The sequence below is a fragment of the Aquarana catesbeiana genome, linkage group LG03 (genome assembly GCF_042186555.1).
Source record: "Aquarana catesbeiana isolate 2022-GZ linkage group LG03, ASM4218655v1, whole genome shotgun sequence".
Lineage (NCBI taxonomy): Eukaryota > Metazoa > Chordata > Amphibia > Anura > Ranidae > Aquarana > Aquarana catesbeiana.
This window is the reverse complement of record NC_133326.1, coordinates 16,908,384-16,927,733: the sequence shown is the minus strand read 5'-3', so window position 1 is coordinate 16,927,733 and position 19,350 is coordinate 16,908,384. Positions and strand designations below refer to the sequence as shown.

Below are 19,350 nucleotides of genomic sequence, written 5' to 3'. Positions count from 1 at the left end.
TACATTCTATAAATAGAGGTGAATCTATGCCAAAAAAAAAAATAAAAGGTAAAAAAATTGGACATTCGGCACACGAGCAAAGCGTCTGGATCACCGGAGGACCACAAAATGACCCTCTAGACGCAGTTTAATAAATCATGAGATATTCCCATGAACATCCTCCACCCAGAGATGGCATTATTACCGGTAGATTAATCAAAGCTTAGCGTCTGCCTGATTAGACTTATAGGACACAGAGGTGTTGTACAAACTCTGTACAAACCATGATATATATATATATATGGGAGCGCTGGGACTGGAGAGAGAACATCATTGAGCATGAGTGAGCATGTAGGACACGATACGGGGCGCTTACCCAGTCTGCAGATGTTGTACGCCTTGACGTTGCTGGGCAGAAGCATGGGCCCCGTGTAGTTCGGCGTTGGCACCTTGCGGTAGTAGAGTTTGAAGCCCTCGTTCTGACCCAGTTTGATGGATGGCTCCCAGGCCGCCTGGATAGCCGTGCTATTCAGAACCTTGATGTAGAGTGATGGCACAGCGGGCACTGCAAAGAGAACGGGCGCAACAGTAAACAATGCAGCATTGTGCAGATATTGTGCTACAATCATCCAATCTATAATAGACGGCGGCTTGTTCTGCTTGCCAGATTTTGCCATCCCATGGACATGTGGGAACCCAGAGGACAATGTCTACAATAGGGGGGGTTTGCTGCAGGAACCTGAATATATATATATATATATATATATATATATATATATATATTTTTTTTTTTTTTTTCCCAGTATTTCTAGAGAACCAACAGACTACACAGAGACAGTCCTATCAGATTCATGGAATGTTGCCAAAACAGTAAACTTCAATGAGGTGTACACAAGCGTTTTAGGAGAAAGCTGCGTACCTACTATGAGATATAAACATAGTCATAGAAACAGCGCAACGTGTTTATTTGTATTATCTCCGACACTATATATATATATATATATATATATATATATACATGATTAGAATTTCACATATACACTATATTGTCAAAAGTATTGGGACACAAAGAAGGGCAACAAAGCTAATAAAGGGTCTGGAGGATCTTAGTTATGAGGAAAGGTTGCGAGCGCTGAACTTATTCTCTCTGGAGAAGAGACGCTTGAGAGGGGATATGATTTCAATATACAAATACCGTACTGGTGACCCCACAATAGGGATAAAACTTTTTTGCAGAAGAGAGTTTAACAAGACACGTGGCCACTCATTAAAATTAGAAAAAAAGAGGTTTAACCTTAAACTACGTAGAGGGTTCTTTACTGTAAGAGCGGCAAGGATGTGGAATTCCCTTCCACAGGCGGTGGTCTCAGCGGGGAGCATTGATAGCTTCAAGAAACTATTAGATAAGCACCTGAATGACCGCAACATACAGGGATATACAATGTAATACTGACACATAATCACACACATAGGTTGGACTTGATGGACTTGTGTCTTTTTTCAACTTTACCTACTATGTAACTATGTAACTATGTATGTAACCTGCCTTTTCACCCACATGAACTTTAATGGCATCCCATTCTAAAGCCTCGTACATGCGATCGAGATTTTCCGCAGACAAAACCTCTGACTTTTGTCCGAAGGGCGTTGGCCAGGAACTTGTCTTGCATACAAACGGCAAGGAATTGCACATCTCAGAGAGAGTGACATTTCTAAGCATTCTTCTTTGCAAAATAGCCCAAGCTCTGTCAGATTGGATGGAGAGCCTCTGTGAACAGCAGTTTCCAAGTCTTGCCACAGATTCTCAATCGGATTTAGGTCTAGACTTTAACTGGGCTGTTCTAATGCCCCGTACACACGATAGGATTTTCCGACAACAAAATCCATGTTTTTTTTTTTCCGTCGGATGTTGGCTCAAACTTGTCTTTCATACACACGGTCACACAAATCTTGTCGGAAATTCCGAGCGCCAAGAACGCGGTGACGTACGACGCATATTCATTCATATCAATTTTATTTATTAATTTAATTAATGTATTTCAGGATTTATAAAAATGTAAGTAAAACATTTATTTAAAAAAAAATGTATTTATTATTTTAAATAATGTATTTATTAATTTATAAAAAAAATTTAAGTAAAACATATTCATTCATTTCAATAATATTTATTATTTCATTTATTTATTTATTCATTTATAAAAAATTAAAAAATGCAAGAAAAACATATTATTCATTTCAATTGTATTTATTAATTTAAATAATTTATTTATTAACTTATACAAAGTCAAGTAAAACATAATCATTCATTTCAATTTTATTTATTAATTGAATTAATTCATTTATTATTTTTTATTAAAAAAAAAAAAAAATTCAGCCTGCGAATAATTGTAAAATATACAATGTGGTCTCCATGCTGAAAAATTTGACGACACCTGGCAGAAATCATAGCGTTCCTTCAGGTGGCTACTACCCAATGAAGGTGAGATGTAGGTGGACCTTGTTATGGTCTCAGCCTGTTACCTCTCTGACAGCGACAAGGAGGACGCTCAGCGGTGAACTCTAGGATGAGTATAGAGACGCGCCCGGTATAAAATTTCATATTACTTGAGAGTCTATTTTAAATGTTTATTGATCAAAGATAACAGGTAAATCAAATGCATTTCGGGGGAAAATGCCCCGCCCCCTTCCTCGGGGTTAGAATAAAGGATGTAATTGGTATGCCACCACTCTGCAATTATGAGAAGATCTGACACCTTGAAATGAGCCTCATTCCAAGTCTCATCACTGTTCCAATTACATCCATTATTCCAGCCCTGAGGAAGGTGGAGGCACTTCCCCCGAAACGCATCGGCCTTACCTTTTATCTCCGATCAATGAACATTTCAAACAGACTCTCGAGTGATATGAACTTTTATATTGGGAGCTTCTCTATGCTCATCCCAAAGCTTATCATAAAGGTTTTCAATGGCTACCGTATTCATTTTAAGCTCTACTGATTTCATATTATCATATAGAGAGCTGCATTGCATACCTTCTCCCAATGTTCTCTGCACCACAGTGGTGGACGCCTTGCTGGCTCCTCTTGAGGTATACGCTTTAATATAGAAGCTGTAGGTTGTTGAAGGCTCCAGGTCTGTCACTATATGCTGAATAGTGTCTTTGCTTACAGCCTCTTGATATTCCATTTGAATGGGGTCTAGGAAAAAAAAACACAAAAATCATAATGAGAGTTAAATGCATCCGGTAATGATGTGTAGCCAAGTGCTGCTGGTCTGAGGAGCGCTCAGGCTCCCTCCACCACCTATGGCCGTGTTTTTGGGGAGTGGGTTGAGCTTCAGTGCCACCGCTCTTTCTACACAGAAGACACGGCGGGCTGGTGTGTTTTTGCTCCCTCTCCCCTCTTCCTCCCGGCAGTGGCAGTGATACACAGGCGAGAGAACATGGAGTGCAGTGCCCCCTCCTGGATGATGTGCCGCAATGGCTCATGGAACTTGTAGTTCTGGAGGGGCTTTGCACTATAGAGGGAATGGGGGCTGTGGACTTCATCACCCAGGATTCCTGGTTACAGGAGGAGGAGAAGAGCAGAGGAGTTTTCCCTGATAAATGTGCGGAGGTCTGGGCAGAGAAGTGCGAGGAACTAGAGAGCTGGAGAGACTTTCCCTGGGGTGGGACCAGAGCTGGAGAGTCTTTCCCTGTGGTGGGACCAGAGCTGGAGAGTCTTTCCGTCTGCTAGGACCAGATCTGGAGAGTCTTTCCCTGTGCTGGGACCAGAGCTGGAGAGTCTTTCCGTCTGCTAGGACCAGATCTGGAGAGTCTTTCCCTGTGCTGGGACCAGAGCTGGAGAGTCTTTCCGTCTGCTAGGACCAGATCTGGAGAGTCTTTCCCTGTGCTGGGACCAGAGCTGGAAAGTCCCTGTGCTAGGACCAGAGCTGGAGAATCTTTCCATGTGCTGGGACCTGAGCTGGAGAGTCTTTCCCTGTGCTAGGAGCAGAGCCGGAGAGACTTTCCTTGTGCTAGGACCAGAGCTGGAGAGTCTTTCCGTCTGCTAGGACCAGATCTGGAGAGTCTTTCCCTGTGCTGGGACCAGAGCTGGAGAGTCCCTGTGCTAGGACCAGAGCTGGAGAGTCTTTTCCTGTGCTGGGACCAGAGCTGGAGAGCCTTTCACTGTGCTGGGACCAGAGATGGAGAGTCTTTCCCTGTGCTGGGACCAGAGATGGAGAGTCTTTCCCTGTGCTGGGACCAGAGCTGGGGAGTCTTTCCCTGTGTTGGGACCAGAGCTGAAGAGTCTGTCCCTGTGCTGGGACCAGAGCTGGAGAGTCTGTCCCTGTGGTGGGACCAGAGCTGGAGAGACTTTCCCTGTGGTGGGACCAGAGCTGGAGAGACTTTCCCTGTGCTGGGACCAGAGCTGGAGAGCCTTTCACTGTGCTGGGACCAGAGATGGAGAGTCTTTCCCTGTGCTGGGACCAGAGATGGAGAGTCTTTCCCTGTGGCGGGACCAGAGCTGGGGAGTCTTTCCCTGTGTTGGGACCAGAGCTGAAGAGTCTGTCCCTGTGCTGGGACCAGAGCTGGAGAGTCTGTCCCTGTGGTGGGACCAGAGCTGGAGAGACTTTCCCTGTGGTGGGACCAGAGCTGGAGAGACTTTCCCTGTGGTGGGACCAGAGCTGGAGAGACTTTCCCTGTGCTGGGACCAGAGCTGGAGAGACTTTCCCTGTGCTGGGACTAGAGCTGGAGAGACTTTCCCTGTGCTGGGACCAGAGCTGGAGAGACTTTCCCTGTGGTGGGACCAGAGCTGGAGAGACTTTCCCTGTGGTGGGACCAGAGCTGGAGAGACTTTCCCTGTGGTGGGACCAGAGCTGGAGAGACTTTCCCTGTGCTGGGACCAGAGCTGGAGAGACTTTCCCTGTGCTGGGACTAGAGCTGGAGAGACTTTCCCTGTGCTGGGACCAGAGCTGGAGAGACTTTCCCTGTGGTGGGACCAGAGCTGGAGAGACTTTCCCTGTGGTGGGACCAGAGCTGGAGAGACTTTCCCTGTGCTGGGACCAGAGCTGGAGAGACTTTCCTTGTGGTGGGACCAGAGCTGGAGAGACTTTCCCTGTGGTGGGACCAGAGCCGGAGAGACTTTCACTGTGGTGGGACCAGAGCTGGAGAGTAAAACAGGCCCTAAGCTTTGGGGTTACCACTTAACCACTCAGCGCAAATCGCCGCCATTATACGTCAGTACTTTGACGCCAAATACCGTTGTTATGGCAGCAGCTAGCTACCATAACCCCGGTATTTTCAACAACGGCAAGCGGCTGGCTTTGAGATAAAAGTGGTCTCCACAGTTTGTAGCGAGATCATTTTTTTTGGTTGGTGGGAGAGGGCCCTCCCGCCGCGTTCCGGTCATCTCCGCCGCTTACCGGAGCCGTCGGTTGCGGCGGAGACGATCAGGTCCTTTACTCTGAGAGACATGGAGCCGAGTGAGGGAAAGATGGCCCCCACTTGGCTCCAAAACATTGAGGCGAAGTGACGTCAAACGTCACTTCCGCCCAATGGTCTTAAAGGGGAAATTTATTTATTTTTTGCAAAAAAAAAAATGACATTTCATTTTTGTTTTTTGTTTTTTTTTTATTGCATTTTAGTGAGATCTGAGGTCTTTTTGGGATGTTTACCATTCCATGTAATAGGAATAAAAGTGACCCTAAATTTTTTTTTTTAAAAGGACAGTGTTAAAAAGTAAAATAAATAAGAAAAATTAAACAAAAATTTAAAGCGCCCCGTCCCGCCGGGTTCGTGCGCAAAAGTGAACGCAGACGTAAGACGCGCCCGCATATGAAAATGGTGTTCAAACCACACATGTGAGGTATCGCCACGATCGTTAGAGCGAGAGCAATAATTCTAGTACCAGACCTTCCTTGTAACTCAAAACTGGTAACCTGTAAAAATTTTTAAACATCGCCTATGGAGATTTTTAAGGGTCAATGTTTGTCACCATTCCATGAGCGGGCGCAATTTTGAAGCATGACATGTTGGGTATCAATTTACTCGGCGTAAGATTATCTTTCACAATATAAAAAAAAATTGGGCTAACTTTACTTTTGTTCTAATTTTTTAAGTCAAAAAGGTGTATTTTTTTCCACCAAAAATTGCGCTTGTAAGATCGCTGCGCTAATACAGTGCGACAGAAAGTATTGCAACGACCGCCATTTTATTCTCTAGGGTGTTAGAAAAAAAAATGTATAATGTTTGGGGGTTCTAAGTAATTTTCTAGCAAAAAAAAAAAAACTGTTTTTAACTTGTAAACACCAAATCTCAGAAAGAGGCTCGGTCCCTAAGTGGTTAAGGGTCAATGTCACCATTCCATGAGCAGGCGCAATTTTGAAGCATGACATGTTGGGTATCAATTTACTCGGCGTAAGATTATCTTTCACAACATTAAAAAAAAAAAAATTGGGCTAACTTCACTTTTGTTCTTATTTTTTAAGTCAAAAAGGTGTATTTTTTTCCACAAAAAATTGCGCTTGTAAGACCGCTGCGCTAATACGATGTGACAGAAAGTATTGCAACAACCGCCATTTTATTCTTTAGGGTGTCTGAAAAAAATATATAAAGTAATTTTCTAACAAAAAAAAAAGGATTTGAACTTGTCAAAAAGAGGCTCGGTCCTTAAGTGGTAAAAAATAGTTCTGAATTATTATGACATTGAAGATTCGATCAGATTGCGCTGTAGCTGCCATTTACGCAGAAATCCAGATAATTCACTTTTTTTTTTTTTTTTCTGTGTGAAGATTAGATTTGGATATAACTGCACTGCTATCTAATTGCTAAGAACTTTTGATAGAGACCAGCATAAAACAGGTTAAATCCCATATTTTTTTTAGGGGAGATCGTTAATGCAAATTGCCGTAATCTCTATGGTGATTAGTCCAATTACATGTAAATCAGCCCCATACATATGTAATAGGGAGCAGCATGAAGGCCATGCTCTTATGAACTGCATGAGTGGCGGTACAGCATGTTAACAGCGATTGATGACCTTCCGTACACGGCCGAGGAAATGATTGGCAACCTCTAGAACAAACACTTGGGCTCGGATCACACAGACTTCATTGCATAAAAAACATCCGGCACTTACACACCAGTTTTAAAAGGTTTTGTTGGATGGGGATGGCAACGATGGTCAAGGAGCTTGCAGCATTTGGTGAAGGACAAGTGTGGCGGGTCATGCTGGAGACAACACAAGACAAAGCAAATGCTTTGCTCAACATCTCCTTTGCCCTAAAGACATGAGGACACACGGGTGGGGTCTATTTAAAAAAATCCAATGCGCAAATTTCGCAGCACTCATTCAGTCATCCGTGAGTAATCCCAGTAATGTATCCAATATGTGTATTTAATCTAATGACCATAAATGTGCTATTTTCCTAATTTGGTATTTTGAGAAAATACTGCCTTAAAGCCACCAGATTTAGCTGATGATCATAAGAAATTTGCGTAGGACCAACAATCCCCCCCCCCAAACACACACACAGATGGGAGAGGAGAGAGGGCATGATCTGCACCTCTTCCTTCAGGTTGCTGGGGGCACACAGGAAGGTTATTTCCGGATGGTGAGCGGGGGGGCTCACTTTCCTGATTGAACACACCACCCTAAATGAACACTGTGGGAGTGCAGACATTGCCCCTATGCCTCTATTCACTTGAATGGGTCTTGTTCGGTGGGGGGGGTATAATTTCTGCCATTGCTGCAAATCATAGCATCGCGGGCATGGCATTTTAGCAAAAATATCATTTGACATACCTCCCAACATTTTGAGATGGGAATGAGGGACACCTACTAGCAAATATATGTAGGCATAGGACACACCCCCTGCCACACCCCCTTAAAGGAGAATTAACCAATAAAAAAAATGTTAATTGAATCCACAAGGGACTTTTTATTACCACTACTATTCATTTATATTGGCTTTTAAAATGTACAAATACAGCAATTTATAACTTGGATGAAAGGTTTAGAAATGGGAAACACTTCTTGATAGATAAAAAGTGCATTTTATATACATCTATATAGATCAGACCAAAATGAGGGACAAATGAGGGGGAAAGAGGGACAGAGGGGCATTGTTCCAAATCAGAGACAGTCCCTCGAAATCAGGGACAGTTGGGAGCTATGCATTTGATATTTTTGGAGGAGGAGGACCCTGTCAGATAGATATCACGAGGGCAGCCCTCAGCAGCCCTGACTGCAGCCAATAGAACTTTGTAACATTTCAATAAAGTTGACTCAAAAATAAAATAAATAATGCAATGCAATGAATTAGATAGGCGGAGTGTTGACATTACCATTTCGACCATGACCTAGAAGGCATTGTATTAACTGAAATAAATACAAGGAGTTCCGTGAATGGTGGTGGAGCTGACCTCCCCTACTCTCTTCCATTGGAGTACTGTAATCCATACCCCCCCTCCCCCATTAGGTAAACACAATTGGCCTGCTCTGTCATAACATCTGGAAGGTCTGCTTTTGCTCATCAAACAGCGCTACATACCTTCAGCTTTGCGGATGTGCACTACGTATCCAATAATTTCCTGGGTGTTTTCCAGGGGCTCACTCCAGGATACCTGGATGGAGGTGGATGATATGGTGGTGGCGGTGATGTCTTGAGGAGCCCCAGGCAGTCCTTCTGCCCATATTACAGAAAGCCGGGCGCTGGCTTGACTGGAACCTGCGCTATTCTGAGCAATACACTGGTAAATGGCCTCGTCCTCCTGGCTGATTCCGGAGATGGTTAAAGAGCTGCAAGTGAAAGAAAATAAACAAAGACTCATAAACTGAACTTTCACACACAAAGCCAATTATCACTGGTCACCTGCACATCAGTTGGGTAATTGAATGTATTTACTGAAGAATCATCTGCATTCTTAATCTACCAACTGACATACAGTATGGGTATGAAAGTCAAACCACTTACGTAAACTTACAAAAAAAAAAATCGATATTTCATATATTGAACTCATATTTCCTCCAACCCCCCCATTCCCCCCCCCCCCCAATAGCACCCCCAGACTTCTCCATCAAGACTAATAGCACAACTTCATCATTCCAAAATATGCCCCTTGTTAAGCAGCGACACCACAAAGCTAATAATTCACTCCCTTGTTATGTCTTGCCTTGATCTACTACATCTCCTTCCATGCTGGCCAGCCTCTATACAGGTTATCCCCATTTCAGTCTATCATGAATTCTGCTGCCAATCCCTCTACTGGTTCCAATCATCTGATCGCCCAGTGAATAAAATATAAAAATATTAGCAACAACATACAAAGTCATTCACAACTCTGCCCGAGCTACATCACCAATTTCATCTCAAAATATCACCTGCTTTGTGGCTCTCTTGTCACCTCCTCCCATGCTGGTCTCCAGGACTTCTCCAGAGCCTCTACTATTCTCTTGAACTTTAAACCCCTACCTGTCCAGTTATCTCCTACTCTATCCTTCTTTAGGTGATCCTTGAAAGTTCATCTCTTTTGGGAAGCTTATCCCACCTCTTGTTGGCAGCTGAATCTTGCTTTCTCGAACAATTCTTCCTCACACAGTTATTACCCTTTGCATCACTTACCCTTCCCTTTAAATTGTAAGCTCCCATAAGCAAGGCCCTCCTAACCCTCTTCTCTTGAAATGTATTATAACTGTACTGTCTCCCTTTGTTTAGTAAAGCGCTGTGCAAACTGCTGGAGCTATATAAATCCTTTATAATAATAATAATAATCATGGGAGGTGTTTGATTGTGTGGATACTACAACTGGAACCCTTTTATATAGTTTAGGGACTTGGTGTGGTTTCACACAGGCACTGTCCTAAAATGTCTGTATATGAGGAAAAAAGGCCTTCTGAAAACCATCAATAGTGTTTACCTAGCATATTCCCTTGCCCTATCACAATTAACATTGGGGAAAGGGTCATACTAAGTGGTTCCTATATAGCTTCACTGTATAGCATCTCTCTAAAGCAGCTATTCTCAACCAGGGTTCCATGGAACTCAAAGGTTCCCTCTGAGGTTGTTAAGGGTTCCTTGAGCTGTGGATGATTGTTACCCATTTTATGTTGCCTGCATAGATCCAGGGCCAACACCACTTAGCTAAGCCAGCTATATGACACCAATGATCTTTTCAGTTGTGTGTAAGCATTCTGACTAGCACTGTAAAGAGGGCATTCTTCCTATTGACCACCAATGTAAGTAGCATTCTTCCTACTGATCACCAACATAAGGAGCATTCTTCCCACTTATCACCATTGTAAGTAGCATTCTTCCTACTGACCACCAACGTAAGGAGCATTCTTCCCACTGGCCACTAATGAAAGGGGCACTTTTCCCTCTGACCATCAATGAACTGGTTTTAGCGCGGGTTCTTCAAGACCTTCAAGGGTCTTCCAGACCTGACAGATTATATCAAGAGTTCCTCTGGGGTAAAAAGGTTGAGAAAAGCTGCTCTTAGGTGTGTTAGGTTGAATAGGTCTTTAAAAAGGAACATGATCCACCGATATGCTCCTGGGATGGTATTTTATGGTTTAAATGTATTACAATTAAACATGTTAATCTTGGCTTGAAATTCCAGTCTGTTGCCCAGTCTGCCGCTCCAGCATTTACAAAGCAATTAAAAGAGAGTCAAGCAGCTTTCTCAAATCCTTCTAATCACACATCTTAAAGGGAGTGCCAGAAGGAGCCTCAATGTGTCCTCATGGGTAGAAAGAAACAATAAGCTTGCCTTTTCATTTTTATTGCAGGTGCCCCTCTTTCAGTTCACTGTAGGGCATGTTGGGAGCATGGAATACCAGGGAGCTGTGTTATTCAAGGAACAACCAGCTCCCATGGAAGCAAGCTCTGACTAGTCCATTCACACCAGCTGTAACTTACTGTTGGTTAGTAAGGCAACCCATCAGAGTGGTTGGCCAATAGAAGGACGCAGAAGGTGGAAGGGCATGTCCCAGAGCCCATAGGAGCTAACTGTTATTTACATATCAGGACACTGATATGAGGCACCATGTGTTTGGTGTGCTCAAAGACGCACATGTTAACAGATGCATGTGGGTGTGCGTGCCTGCTAAAAGCCAGCATGTTCCTGTGCATTGCTGTCACGTACCGGGTGCTGGAGCGCAATGGAGAGAGGGCTTCCCTTGTGTCTAAGTTTCAGACCCCCCCAGGAGGGGTCAGGCCCAAAGTTGCACGGGTCGTCTGCTGGAATGTGTGCAGGAAGTTTCAGAGTACTGCTGGTGTGCTGGAGTCAGCAGACAGATGGCACCCATGAGATGTTGCAGGTCTAGGATAGTGCCAAGACTGGAGCATGGTTGGAGGAAGCCGAAATCAGGAGCCAGGTAGGTATCGGAGCAGACGTGTTCAGGTGGACAGCCGAGGTCGGGAGCCAGCTGGGTATCAGAGCAGACGTAGTCAGGTGGATAGCTGAGGTCAAACACAGGAAGCAGGCAGGAGACAAGTCAAGGACAAGACGGGTCGGTAACAGGAGACACAGGAACAGGAATATCATGGAGATAACACACTGGAGTAGCCGAAGATCAACCAGCAACTGTAATCACTGACAGGCTTCCTTATAAAGGCCCACTGGCGCCAAAACATGTCTGAGGGGCAGTGCACCTGCACGGTTCGGTGCGCACCCGTGCGCGCCTGTTCAAGTCCGCGTATGGTGTGCATTGCTTATGTGCCAATGCGCCATTGAGAATTCCTGCAACCATTTGAAGTATTGGCAGAGCTGCCAGGTCCTCGAGCACTTCTATTGCTGTTGATGCCCTGACAATGGTGGGAAAGTGTACGATTTTGAGCACATTCTTAGAGCTCTCTATATGCCACAACCTTCAGGCTTGCACTTGGAAAATGAGATAAAAAAAAAATGCTCAGTACTACATGGTCCTAAAGATGAACTCCATTTATTATTTGTATTGCATACCTACATTGGTCCAACTAGGCACAGCTGCCCCTCTGCATACTGGCCACAGAGGGGGGGCGCTCACCTAACATTGCCACCATTTACAGAGCACCTTTTTTTTCAATGGATGCAAGGCATTCTCTTATTGTTTGCAGTGAACAGAAAAGGTGGTGGCATACCAATCTCCTTTTTGTCCAATGAGAGAGTGCCTTTTATTTATTAAAAAATACAAAGTGTTCTATAAATGTACCATTGTGTACTTACATTGTGCCAAGCTGGATCAATGTAGGTATGCAATACAAATCATTCCTGGAGTTCAGCTTTAAGCAGTCCATATTATAGAAGCAGAAACTCAATGCTTATGCCGCGTACACACGATCGGAAATTCCGCCAGTAAAAGTCCGATGTGAGCTTTTGGTCGGAAATTCCGACCGTGTGTATGCTCCATTGGACTTTTGTTGGCGGAATTTCAGTGTGCAGCAGCCCCCCCTCATACTTACCTAAGCCCCATCTCGATCCAGCGATGTCCATTGGCTCCCGCAGCTGTCACTCAAACTCAGCCAATGAGGAGAGACAGGGGGCGGGGCCAAAACTGCAGCTCCGTGTCTGAATGGACACACAGAGCTGCGGCTTGGGTGCCCCCACAGCAAGCTGCTTGCTGTGGGGGCACTCAAGAGGAGGGGAGGCTAAGAGCGCCGGTGAGAGACCCGAGAAGATAAGGATCCGGGCTGCCCTGCGCAAAACAACTGCACAGAGCAGGTAAGTATAACATGTTTGTTATTTTAACCACTTAAGGACGAGCCGCCGTTATTCTACTGCGGCAGGTTGGCTCTCCTGCGCGAATCGCTGTAGGTGTATATCGGCCACTTTAAGAGTGATAGGGGGCGTGCGATAGGGGGGCGTGACGTTGGAGCCGATTCACGTGGCCAGCGGCCACGATGTCCGCCGGCCACCCGCGATCACTTCACAGAGAGCCAGAATGGGGAACTGTCAATGTAAACAGACAGATCCCCGTTCTGACAGGTGAGGAGAGAGAGATCTGCTGTTCCTAGTGATTAGGAACAGCGATCTCTTTCGTCCTCCAGTCAGTCCCATCCTCCCACAGTTGGAAACACCTACCAGGGAACACATTTAACCCCTTGATCGCCCTCTAGTGTTAACCCCTTCCCTGCCAGTGACATTTACACAGTAATCAGTGCATTTTTATAGAACTGATCACTGCATAAATGTCAATGGTCCCAAAAAGCGTCAAAAGTGTCCGATCTGTCCGCCGCAATGTTACAGTCCTACTAAAAATCTCAGATCGCCACCATTACTTGTAAAAAAAAATAAAAAATGCCATAAATCTATCCCCTATTTTGTAGACACTATAACTTTTGTGCAAACCAATCAATATAAGTTTATTGCGATATTTTTTTGACCAAAAAGATGTAGAAGAATACATATTGGCCTAAACTAATGAAGACTTTTTTTTTTGGATATTTATTATAGCAAAAAGAAAAAAAAAATGTTTTTTTTTCAAAAATTGTCGTTTTTTTTTTGTTTATAACGCAAAAAATAAAAAAACGCAGAGGTGATCAAATACCACCAAAAGAAAGCTCTATTTGTGGGAAAAAAAGGATGTCAATTTTGTTTGGTACAACATCGCACGACCGCGCAATTGTGAGTTAAATCGACGCAGTGCCGAATAGCAAAAAATGGCCTGGTCATTAAGGGCGCAAATCCTTCCGGTCCTTAAGTGGTTAATAGAAAAAAAAAAAGCGAGACTTTAAAATCACTTTAAATTAAAAAAGTGTCCAAAAATGTAAAATTTCTTTAAAAAATAAGAATAATGAAAACAAAAATGTAAACGCACCTGTGTTGCTCCCCGCACACACCCAAATGCAAACATGCATGTAGGGCAGCTTGTGTACGTAAAAGGCAATTGCGCCACACGTGAGGTGCAGTCATTTTTTTTTTTTTTTTAAGGTGCGGTCATTTTTTTGCAATTTCACAGGCGTGTGCAATTTTAAGACTTGGCATGTTGGGTATCTATTTACTCCATGCCTCCCCATCTTTTATATTTTACCAAAAAAATATGTATTAAATTGTGCTTTTGTGCAAAGAAAACCCCTGTTACCATATTTTTTTCCTGAAAACAGGCGTTTTACAAAGAGCTGCGCAAATATTGTGTGACATAAAAAAACTTGCAACTGCCTCTGCTTTTAGAAAAAAAAAATATTCTTGTTCGGAGGCAATTGTGCTGATGAGGAATCACTTGTCTATCGGGGCAATTTTTTACTTTTCATGCACATGTTAAAATCTGCCGTATTTGCTGAAAATTGCCTAAAATCTCCAAACAAATGTGTATTTTCTGAAAGCAGAGGCCCCGGAGAATAAAATGGTGGCAATTGCAATTTTTAATGTTGCACAAAATCTATAGAACTGTTTATCAAATGCATATTTTCATTTTAAGTAAAAACAAATATACTTGAAAACCATGTATTATTCCTGTTTGTTTTATTCCAATTATTAGTTGTTTATATATAGATATATCTATATCTATATCTATATATAAATATATATAGATATAGATATAGATATAGATATATATCTATCTCTCTCTCTCTCTCTCTCTATATATATATATATATAGATATATAGATATATATATCTATATATCTATATATACAGTATATATATTTTTTTTTTCATTTCATTTAAAACTAATGGTACCCAAAGTGATATATCCAGAGTGATAGCTTGGGCAGGTGACAGGTCTTCTTTATGGAGACATTGGGAGTGTATTAGACCCCCACTGTTTCTCCTGCACTCCACTTCAGCTAATGAAGTACAGATCATGCTTGATAGCCAGGAAATGCCAGCTGTGATCCCGGAAGTCATGTAATACATATTGTTGCTTCCGGGTTCATTAGTCGCAGGGGGGTGTGTCCCTTCCCTCCAATCAGCTCTCAGCTCACCTCACTGTGTGTAACTTCAGCTCTCTGCCCCCTGCTTTCTGAAAGCTCAGACAAGCTATATAAATTATGCACTTTGAAAGGCAGTAGAGAAGAGAGGATAATGAAAATGTAGCGCTAAAAGGTGAACATGTATGGCTATATGCACATAATAAATAAGTGATAAGAAATCAATCATACAAAAAAATTAAAAATAAAAAGGATGGAAATTTGGAAGGTCCAATAAGTGTAAAGGTCCTGGAAGGACCGGTGTAAGTCCACCACCAAAAAGTGGTTAATCAGGGATGGAGTGCAGTGGTACTGTCCGGCATGTAGAGCATCAGGGATGGTACATCTTCAACAAAAAGGAGAAGTGTATCTACTCTCACCGGAACAGGTGGACTCAAATGTTAGCGACAACGAGTCAGTAAAGCGAGGGTGACAAAATCGGCAAGATGACAAATCTTTAAGGAACCCAGGACCTCCAGACACGACTCCAAGGGGTGTACAGGTACCCGCCAGACCGGAACTAAGATGTAAGGGTCACCAATGCTGGAACTCAGGCGTTGAAGGTCAGACTGGACGGCAAAGAACTCTCGTCCGGAGGGTTATGGAAAGAAAAAAATGCCTCCATATGGTGTAGGTCAAAAAAGTAGGTTTTTTATTATAAAAACCAACATACATCGGTAAGAATAAAAAACTGTGATCACAGAGTAAAAAGGAAGGGCAATGTGGGAAGCAGAAAGCCAAGACCAACGCGTTTCGTCCAATTAAACTTCAACTGGGGCATACTATGTAAGTAAGTATTAGTAAATAGATAGGAAGGTGGGTTATATTTACTTGTTTTGTTTGTTTTTTTTACATTTCTTCAGTTACTTCCTGGTTTCTGGCTTAGGCCAAAATGATGTCATACATCCCAGGAGTCTTTATTGGCTTTTTTTTTTCTTTAATCTGGAAGAGGGGCTTTCTCAGCTAAGCAGCTAAGGGCAGATGTATTACAGGAGGTAAATGCTACATGAAAGATATATTGGGTGCATGTGAATTTAAAGGCACCCATTCACCAAACAATGTGGATGATTTACTAAAACTGGAGAGTGCAAAATCTGGTACAGCTGTACATGGTAGCCAATCAGATTGAAACTTCAGCTTGTTCAGTTAAAGGGGTTGTAAAGGTAAAAATTTTTTCACCTTAATGCATTCTATGCATTAAGGTGAAAAAACTTCTGACAGAACCGCCGCCCCCAGGCCCCCCGTTTTACTTACCTGACGCCTCGAAAGTCAGCTTCGCGTTCCCGACATCTGTTCCTCCGCTCACCCTGGCCGCTGATTGGCTGCAGTGGATGGATTGAAAGCAGCGCAGCCATTGGCTCGCGCTGCTGTCAATCACATCCGATGACGCGGCGCGCCGGGGGGCGGGGCCGAGTGATACAGCGAGCGGCTATAGCCGCCGGCTGTATCACGGGAGCGCGCCCGCAAGCACTCACCACCGTGCGAGGGAGCTCGCATTAAGGTGGTGAATGCTTGCGGGGAGGAGCTGAAACAGCCGCCGAGGGACCCCAGAAGACGAGGTTCGGGGCCACTCTGTGCAGAACGAGCTGCACAGTGAAGGTAAGTATAACATGTTTGTTATTTTAAAAAAAAAAAAAAAACACCTTTACAAACGCTTTAAGCTTTGACAAAAAAAAACTGGAATTCACTCCGTATTTCAAACCTCAATCCGTACAAAAATGCAGGAAACAAACTTTAAGATCTTCTCCCAATGGTACCGTACCCCGGCCGTCCTCCATAGATATTTTCCAAATGTTTCTGATCGATGTTGGCGGTGCCGGAAGGAGCGAAGGACATTACTACATGTTTTCTGGTCATGCCCTAGCATCAGGGACTATTGGAAAGAGGGCCAAAGGATTACTCAAAAATTCAGTGAACTTGAGATTCCCGAAGACCCAATTTTTTTCCTTATGCATGAGTTTAAAACTTCGGGTAAGACACGTAAAAATATTATTATGTGCCACCTTTTGAATGTGGCTAAATCTTATATCCCCCTCACCTGGAAGCAGATCTGATCACCTTCAGTGGGATTATGGCTTAGAGGTGGAAGGTGTGAATAGATTAGAAGATCTGGTTTGGAAAACTAGGCAGAATTGAGAGATATATGATAAAATCTGGGCTCCATGGAACCATTATATTAACTCAGAGGAAGGAAGGAACCTCATTGGTGTGAATCCTATTATTATTATTATTATTATTCAGGATTTATATTGGCACCCAATTTAGCTTGGCTCCTTGCCTGAATGCAACCCAACTTGCTGGTTGTAGGGGGTGAGGGGGAGGATGAGGAGAGTGGATAGAGTAGATAATACATTTTTTCTCTTTTTTTTTCTCCTCTCTCCTCCCTTAGGGGAAGGGAGGGGAGGAGGGTTTTTTTTTTTTTTTAGGGTTACAGGTCCCTCCCTTTTTTTTCTTTACCCTCTATGAGGAAGCAAAAAGAGCACCTGCACCTCCAGGAGGGCTAGCAGGGCCTGAAGAGTGCTGACTGGGAGCAGTAGTTCATCAGTAGGACAGCTATCACTAAGGACTTTCTATTTCTGCTACACTATAGGGGCCCACGGTCCCTGCCTGTGACTGCACAGAGAAGCGCAGGATCTGGTGGAGGAGTTCTGTCCTCCTCTCTGCTGCTGACTACTGAGACAAGGTGGGGGCTGAGACGGGGGGGGGGGGGTGCTGTAGCTGCAGGAGAGATGTGAGGGCCACATAAAATGACCTGGTAGGACGGATTCAGCCCGTGGGTCTTGTGTTTGACACATGTGGACTAAGCAGAGCATGTGAGGGCAGATGTCACATGTAAAATTAGGAATGGTCCAAGGGTTCACTGTCCTGGAGGCACTTTCCTGACGTGCCAAAAATCCCAATGTATTAACATAAAAAGGATAATGAGAACTTAGAAGGTTTATAATGAGGGCGTTAATTCCCAATCAGCAGCAATTTTCATTTGTACGACCCTAATGACACAGTAGCTGACATTTTAATATGTACTTTGGGTACATTAATCAAGAACCAGATATTGGGCAGAAAGAGCCCAGCCAACCCAACTGGAGGAAGTTTTTGTGGAGGACTGCTGTGGATAAGCACCCAGCAGAGGAGGTGGTACGTATTCCCAAATCACCAGGCGGAACAGAATGATAGAGCAATTACAAATGACAGCCAGTGATCATATTATCAATTAATAATGCAATTTTATACAGAACATTAAGTCCCCTTTGTCTATCCAGACACTGCATCTGCTTGTTGGCTCCTTTGTGCTGGAATTACAATGATCTGTCTGGTTTTATCCTATGTATTAGGTAATGGTCTTGCTTGATTAATCTTGCAAATGTATGGTAGCCTCTCATTTATCTTGGTTAACCTCTTCCAAGCCCGATAGTTAAAAAAAAATGACAGACCCCTGGGGTTCTTGGGTCACTGGAACGAGGCACAATTAAAACATGGCCGCTCTATTCTGCGTTTTCTTTACCGCCGTTGTCACTGGTAAACTTTACTCGCTTTAACCTTCTCCTCGCCAGTGATTTGCCTGTCATCAGCAAGGGGCTTTTAAAGTGATTCAGTCAAGGGGTTAAGCATCTAAAAGTTGAAGTCAGGGACCCTTCTGGCTGGAGGCCTCTTTCTATTGAAATGAAAGACTTTAATTACCATGGAGAGGGTGGTGGTGGTGGGGGGGGATCAATACAGCTCTGAGCCCTAGTTACGGATTACCATGGTGATGTTTCCTGGATACTTGTACCCCCCCTCCCTATCGTCCAAGATTACAACCACCTCTCTGGCAGGGTGTGACCCCAGAAAGTGAAGCAGCTTAGACCATCAAGATGACAAACTAGAGTGGGGGTCATGCTGTTCAGTAATATTAACATCCCAGCCATGGTAGGATTACTCATATCCCATAATAGCAGAGCAGGATTATGGCATGGATACACCTCAACTTTTCAACCTCCTGGCAGCAATTCGGAAATGTGTTTAGAAAATTAGATTTTGCTAATACGAATGGGGAAACAGTACAGGCTTATATTTTGTAAGGTACTGCACAGAGCTCCGAAGATGTGCAAAGATCAACAACAGTCAACTTCAAAACAGAGATCTTCTTATACATGTTCCTTCTACTAAAAACTGAAATGTGAGTAGCTGTAGGTAATTACATTTTACACATGATTATTGGTAATATAGATAACTTAGTAATGGTACTTTGGCAGCTATAGCAAAGTGGTTCTCAACCACCAGGCTGTGGGACACTGCCGTGCCAGGGCCTCTCTCCTCTCAAGTGTCCGGCCAGTTGAAGATCCCCTATATGTGGTGAAATATTGGTGACAATGATCACTGAGCTAGTAATGGTACTTTGGCAGCTTTAGTGAAATGGTTCTGGGCTTTGGTCTGCTGCACAAGCCAAGCCCTCCCTCCATATTTGTCCAAAGTGCCCCTGAATCGCCCCAAGTGCCCCCAACCTCCAGCAGCACCAGCTAGCCTCCCA

General features: G+C 43.7%; 1 protein-coding gene across 1 annotated transcript in view; it reads right to left on the bottom strand.

Moving 5' to 3' along the window:
* Positions 1 to 19,350, bottom strand: part of IGDCC3 (immunoglobulin superfamily DCC subclass member 3) — a 272,243-nt gene that overhangs the window by 41,461 nt on the left and 211,432 nt on the right. The window contains exons 8-10 of the mRNA XM_073618325.1: positions 8,508 to 8,755; positions 3,011 to 3,175; positions 356 to 544 (exon numbers count right to left, since the gene is read on the bottom strand). Coding sequence (XP_073474426.1) covers positions 356 to 544; positions 3,011 to 3,175; positions 8,508 to 8,755 — 602 coding nt within the window. The remainder of the gene's footprint in view (positions 1 to 355; positions 545 to 3,010; positions 3,176 to 8,507; positions 8,756 to 19,350) is intronic.